At 37.7% G+C, this 7,240-nt stretch overlaps 1 protein-coding gene across 1 annotated transcript; it reads left to right on the forward strand.

Annotated features, from left to right (window-relative positions):
• The first annotated feature begins 220 nt into the window (after nt 1-220).
• On the forward strand, nt 221-3,824 carry LOC132168050 (membralin-like protein At1g60995). The gene is made up of 6 exons (XM_059579121.1): nt 221-224; nt 316-401; nt 549-655; nt 1,470-1,561; nt 1,650-1,726; nt 3,016-3,824. The coding sequence occupies exons 1-6, from the start codon at nt 221-223 to the stop codon at nt 3,496-3,498; spliced, it is 849 nt and encodes a 282-aa protein (XP_059435104.1). The 3' UTR covers nt 3,499-3,824.
• The last annotated feature ends 3,416 nt before the right edge of the window (nt 3,825-7,240 follow it).

Below are 7,240 nucleotides of genomic sequence, written 5' to 3' on the forward strand. Positions count from 1 at the left end.
TGACATGTGTCCATTTTTTTAATAACATGTAAGATGCACATGAGTTTTTAATATTATTTATTTCAACTTTATCCATACTATTAAAAAACATATGCATCTCACATGTTCAAATGACATATGTCATTTTTATAGATTGAGTTGAAAGAAGTTCCTCCAACCCAATTTGGAGGAAAACTCTGTCCTTGCTTCTTCCTTTTCAATTTCTTCACTGGTGAATCCAATGGGTACATGGATTGACATGGCAAATGATTAGGGTGCTACAATCCTCATTCGTGTGCTCTCCCTTAAAATTTCTCTTTTGCCAATTTATTGCAGTGCAGCTTCAACACCATGCCCGGCATCGGCTTCCAACTTTTCAGTTGATCTTTGTCCATGTAATTGAATCACTTGTCTTTGTACCGGTAAGCATTGATTCTATTTATTTATTTCGGATAGAGATTACAAAGCCATTCTCAAATTTTTATAAACGAATTCAATTGTCTTCTTCCCCAGACTATTTTGATTTCTGTAGGTTGTTGGCTAATAGAGTTATAAATTGGGTTTTGCAGATTATGATTGGTATCCTATTTTTTCTGTTCGAATTTTATGATGATCAGTTGTTGGCTTTCATGGTCCTGATTCTTGTTTGGCTGAGTGAACTCTTTACCCTTATCAGGTCTCTCTCTCTCTCTCTCTCCATGGATATATAGCGACTGATTTGGTGTACCGGGTATACTTATGCATGTTGTCTTTGGTTGAGAAATATTGCATATATGTTGCATTCTATTAGGACAAGGTAGCCTATCTGATGGGTTTGCAAGCAAAAAATACCTGTCTGCAACAGCATTTTTGGATTTCTGTTAAGAACAATTTACTCTATTCAATGTAGAAGTTTATGCTTTGCAATGAGGCAGGTAGGATCAGGTCGGGCCATACATGGGTCAGAGTTGTGGTTGGGTATTCATGATAAACATTGTTTGGATTCCTTGACTTATTATGACCAATATCAGGAGGTGTGGGTTAGGTTGTAAATGAATCTGGTTCACCCAAAGGCAGACCTACACTCAGTCAAGACTAAATTTGGGGTAGTGGACAGGCTGGGTTGTTATTGACACTCATGGTAACAGTATCTTAGCTCATACAAAACCATTTCTGGGATTCTTGCAGAAGATGCCCAGATTAATGGCATTGATGCAATGATTGAGCTATTTTTTCACTTGAGCAATGATTTTGACACGAGTTGTTGTGGCTGAAGGGGAGCAACAGATGGACACTTGTTTAACAATTATGTCTCTGACTAATTAACCCTCCATCTGGCAAACACTTCATTTGCCACTTTTCTCTCTCTGTCTCTCTCTGTGTCTCATCATGTGTACTTGTCTATATGCATGTATGTGTGCTTGCTGGTGTATTTTTCTAATTTGGTTGTGCAAGTAAATTCATGTGTAATGTTTTTCTAATATGGTTGTGCTTGCTAATATATCTTGCAGCGTCCGGACACCAATATCAATGAAGTTCTTCCCTCGCTTCTTTTTGCTCTACTTTCTGGTTTTTCACATTTATTTCTTTTCCTATGCTTATGGTATGGCCCTATTACCTTTCTGGACTTATTTCTGTATCAGGTGGAATCTCTTGTTTTTCTCTTAAACTATTGCTTATAATTTCTCCAGGTTTTTCATATTTGGCTCTGTCTACTGCTGCAGCATTTATGCAGCACCTCATTCTATACTTCTGGAACCGTTTCGAGGTAATGATTATTGTATATGCTAAGTTCTTTTTTTCTTTTTTTTCCTTCTCCTCTCAATACATTTATGCATTGGCTAATAGCAGGTCACTATTAGCTTGCAATTGTATTTCATGAAAATTATTGAACTGAATTCTTTTTTGTTGACTGTTTTCACTTGCATGTATCAATAGGTTAGTTACAGCTCTATCTTTACTGAAAAATGAGCAGGGCTTGTTTCTATTCATGGTTTCTCAATTGTTTTTGGTTAATAGACATTTCCTATTGCATCTTTACTTGAAGCCATTATATATGGATTCTTCTGCTTCAATGGCCATTGGTCATATACATGGGTTAGCTTCCTTGCCTTGTCCCATAGAAGTCATTTATGTGAATGGGTGGTGTCTGGGTTATTTGTTAAAATGGGCTTTGAAATGAGTTGTGTTTAACAATTTATTGAATAGGGCCCAGAGACTTCGTGATTCTGTTTCTACTGGGAAATATATGAAACAGATTTGGAGAATTGTTTTTTTATTTATTTTTCATTATTGATCATACAAATATTTTAGAGGCATTATTTGTTTAAATCTTAGGGAAAATGCCATGTTATTAACCTGAGTTTTGCCTGTAACAAATTGCCTCATGGGCTTCTAATTTTTCGAATTCACTTTAGTTTTGCTCATTGATAAAAAAAATAATTTCATCCAAACTTTAGTCCTGTTTTTAGCAGGACTAATGCCATGTATGCAATTTTGCACATTAGATCCACAAACAAACTTCTGCATGTTTGCACTGTCTCGTCAAAAAAAAAAAAGTAAAAAACAAAACCATATAAAGGAAAAAAAAATCAAAGTATTCATGGAGGGGCAAGCAAACCCCTCTCCCACCCACCCTCCACCGAGTGGTGGGGTGGGCTGTGTAAAGGGGGTGGGGGTGATGTCCCTAAGTGGAGGGGTACAGTGGGTCGACCCATCCCTCCCCCAACAATTGTAAAATGAATGATTGACACCCTGTCTAACTAAAACTTAAGAACACCCATTTTGATTTCTCCTTTGTGTTAAAAAATGCCCTATTAATCCTTTCCATAAAGATGTGCTGTTGAATCTTCAGAATCTTTGGAGCATGTTACTGTTTATTATATTGAAGTCAGTTCGATATGGTTTCATATCCAAAAGTAAGGATAGAGTCATAGCTGCTGCCAAACAAGATTGCTTATGGCACAGCCTGTATGGCATTTGTGTTGGTATAGAAATTTGAATGAACTTTTCTTGACTTCATGTTTGATCACTAATACAGTGCTAAACTTGTCCCAGGTACCTGCTTTACAAAGGTTTATGCAAAACCGTCGATCACAGCTTCAGCAGCATCCAGACTTCCACATTACCTCCTCAACCATCCTTGCGTCGACTTTACACATCACAAGATTGAACACAAGGAATCCTGGTTCGGTTAACACAGACTTGACCTCTGGGACTGGTTTGAGACATGGATCTGACCCAGTGGTGCCAGCCAATGCAGGAGTAGATGTTTCTGGGCTTCAGGAACAATCAGAAAGCGAAAACGGGGCAGGGAACCCAATGCAGATGGCTGGACAACCTAATCTTCAGCAAGCAGATAATGGTCCCAACCCTGGGGCTATGAATTCGTTCAGTTCGCTTTTGTTATGGATCTTAGGAGGCGCCTCTTCTGAAGGCTTCAACTCATTCCTTTCCATGTTCAGAGATGTGAGAGACCAAGGACAGGTTTTTGCTGAATCCCCTAGGCGAGACAACCGTGCAAATCAAAATGTGCAATAGTGTTGGAACACTATCTTTAAAGGAGATTTGCTTGTTTATTAGTGTTAGATTGTAGTGCACGTTCATGTTTAATAGCATAGCACAGGGTTTTACTGGATCTACTTGTTTGTACAGAAATGATAGATATACATATGTTGGATATGTTACTTGTTAGAGGCTAAACCCTGTTAATTCGTCCGTGTAAGCAAAAAAGAACAAGAAAATCAAAGAAAATGTCTACATTGCATGTCTTGCATTCACATTACATACAATGGATAGTACATGACTGTAACATATTGTTTGGGATGCAATGTTATTGAATCCTGTACTATATTTTACCTCTTCAAGTAAGGATCCAAGTGACAATGTTTGAATTTCAAGAGAGAAGATGCTTGTCTTGTAGGGGTTGTGTGTGTGTGTCTGTGTTTTTTTTTTTTTGAAGATTGGAGGACTCTTTCCATTTTTCTATTTTTTTGTAAAGATTTTAATTTGTTGCATTTAACTGCAGTATACTGTCATATCATTTAAAAATTTTGAATGGCATTACAACATGTTTCAACATATACTATTAATGTTGGGTCTTGAAAATGGTGATATCTCTTGTGGAGATGTTGATCTCGTGGGAGACAACCTGTCGAGCGAGACCCCAATGTCTTTGGGGTCTTTGTGGAGCTTGAATGCCATTGATTTTTGAAAATCAAAGAATGAGAGCGGTGAGCGAGTGAATTAAGGAGGCCTCTACAACAATGTTCGTGTGTGACACAATTAGAGCAAAACTGGTAGCTTTCTTAAATTTCATTCTCTTCTCTAAATTTAAGGAAAACTCTCAAAAAAAAATTACATTCCATTGGTGTTCTCTAAACCAAGGAAAACATAAGTGCTTTAGGGCAGCACTTTTAGTTCTCTTAACATTATTTTAATATAAAAATTTAAAAAAAAAATTTAAAAAAAATACAAAAAAGGCTTTATCTTTTCTTTAACATTTATTTGAAACAGTATTTAAATGATTTTTCTTTCCTCTCTCTTTCTCCTAACATTTAATTTAAAAAATATTTAACTAGTATAAAAAAAAATAATAACATAAGCTATTGGGAAGTTTATTCGAATAGAAAAGCAAAAAGTAGCTTGGTTTACTACATTTTTTAAAAAGAAAAAAAAAAATGTAAAGAAAGCTGCAACTAGTGCTCTTAAATGGTAATTTGGTATGAAAAATGCAATACTTAACACTCTTTTCTTACTCTCATTTACTTAAAACCCTTAAATGGCCAATTTTGGGAAAAAAATAATTTATTGGCACCAGTGAATTAAGTGATGTGATGAAGGAGAAAAAACATGGCTCGTCTTTTCTAAGTTGAATATAGTTGTAGTGTATACAGCATACAGCTGTAGTGCCTCTTTAAACTCAGATGGGTTTGCAAATAATTGTCCCACATGTATTTCAACCTTCTCTTTCAGATCATGCACTCCATGCCATTCCGGATACTTTCTCCTTTTTCTTTTACTTGTACCTTCAACATTCTCATCACTTTCCAGGCTAAGCAGTTCAGGACTTTACACACCCTCTTCATTCGGTTGTTTGAGTTTGCCCTTTCCAGTGTGAACCTCCTTAGGAGCTGATGATGATGCTTCACCCAATGGCTTGAACCACTTCATTGTAGCCTCCCTTGCCGCCCGTAGAACTTCTTCATTTTTGGGATTGACGTAAGCGTCATCCTCCATTCCATCAGTATCTTCAAAATCACTTAATGGAAGAGGTGGAATAACCACTTCATCCTGCTCATCTTCTTCATCTTCATCCTGGTCATCTTCGTTATATCCATGACATGGAGGCTGCCTACGTGTGGAATACCTGGTTATGGACTGTCTGGCAGTGGACTGCTTGCGTGTGGACTGCCTGGCAGTGGGCTACTTGCGTGTGGACTGCCTGGCTATGGACTACATGGCTGTGGACTGCATCTTACCCTTTTTCTTCTCCCTGGAAGAAGTTTGCTCAACATTCTTTTGCTGCTTCATTTGTTTTTCTATCTCTTTGACATTTTGCTCAACCTTCTCTTTTTTGATCTCCTTCATAAGCACCTCTTCATATCCATGATTTTCCTCATGATCCACAAACTCATCTCCATCATCTACATGATAACTTATAAAACCACTGGAACTTCAACAATAGCCCAACTATGTTTGTCTCCATCTTCTTCTACATTGACCATATCTGTTTTTTCTTCAACTTCTCCAACTCCATCCTTTTCACCAACTACAACTCCAACTTCTTCTACAACTCCAACTTCACCTTCCTTTTCACCAACTACAACTCCAACTTCTTGTACAACTCCAACTTCACCTTCCTTTTCACCAACTACAACTCCAACTTCTTCTACAACTCCACCTTCGTTTTCACCAACTTCTGTATCTCCATGATCTACAAACACATGCAAGTTTTTGGACTCGCAGTCAAACACCCTAAACATCTCTTGGACATGATTTCTCCTTGTAAGTTCAAGAATTTCTTCATAATCATCAACCTTGTAATAGAGAGCAGGCACCTTTCCATATTGATAATCAAGGTATACTTCCACTATGGTTATAATATGTGAGCAGCTTACCACAGAAATATCTAAACGAGGAAAAGTCATCACTTCCCCCCCGACATACTCCATACGTGGTCTACAAAATGAGCCATGATGGTGAATAACGAGATCAATGGATCTTGTAAGTGGTGATCCTGTATCAACAAAATAATGGACATATGAGGCACATACAGACCTACGTACCAACTCAAGTTATCATGCACATTGGCCCCCACCCACCAAACAATCCCACATTACAACAGCAACAATAAACAAGTCTTCAAAAGCATATATAAAAGTCTTCAATACCCCACTGACAACCAACACGACAACCATATATTAAAGTTTCCAATGTGAAAAAGGTGAGAACTTTCTACTTGGCTTCAAAACAGACAAAAAGTACTACATTAAGCGACAACTAAAAAAGCAGGCAGCCATAAAGTGATAAGTGATTGCAACGTCTCAAACCCATATGCTATATAGTATTAAAAAAACACCCCACTGGTGGGGGATTCAGTTCAACAAAGCAAAAGTATCCCCTATTTTATTCTCTAACTTTTTTGCAACAGTACATACCTTCACCTCTCCGATTCCGATTTCTCCGAGGTCGTCCCATTTTGCTCCTCCCGTGTACAAGGTCTCAGCCAACGTGCTGAAATCAAGTCCAACCACGCTGCAAGGTCGATTTCCTTCCCGAACTCGCCCTAACCCAAACTACCAGTCCACACCCAAAATCAAACTCAAACACTCAAACTTTCGCCGATAATACTTCCAATCGTAAGCCAAATTGCAATCACAATCGAGAATCGACCCACCTAAATGGAAATCTTAGAACAAAAATTTGGGGAAAATACGGTTCTTATGAACCCTAGGCCGACGACGAACGGGAAGAATGGAGAAAAAGGGGGGAAACGTCGAATTTTTTTTAACTTTTTTGTGACATTATCTAAACGACGTGGATTTTTTTTAACTTTTTTGTTTAATTATCTAAACGACGTGGATTTACCTTTTTTTTTTATTTCATGGTGGACACGTGTCGAGATATAACTGGCGATAACGTGGACGTCCGTTAGTTGGGACTGACGAAACCTAACGGAGGTAGTGATTCCGTCTTTTCCCATAGGTTGGGTACTAGATTTGTCATGTTTTAAAACTCAGGGGAGAAAAAATAAAAAAGTGAAAACTCAGGTACCAAAAAA

This window comes from Corylus avellana, chromosome ca1 (genome assembly GCF_901000735.1).
Source record: "Corylus avellana chromosome ca1, CavTom2PMs-1.0".
Lineage (NCBI taxonomy): Eukaryota > Viridiplantae > Streptophyta > Magnoliopsida > Fagales > Betulaceae > Corylus > Corylus avellana.

Coding starts and splice junctions, on each gene's coding strand:
- LOC132168050 (XM_059579121.1), top strand. Junction 402..548: donor AATCACTTGTCTTTGTACCG/GTAAGCATTGAT, acceptor TGGGTTTTGCAG/ATTATGATTGGTATCCTATT. Junction 656..1,469: donor GAACTCTTTACCCTTATCAG/GTCTCTCTCTCT, acceptor TATATCTTGCAG/CGTCCGGACACCAATATCAA.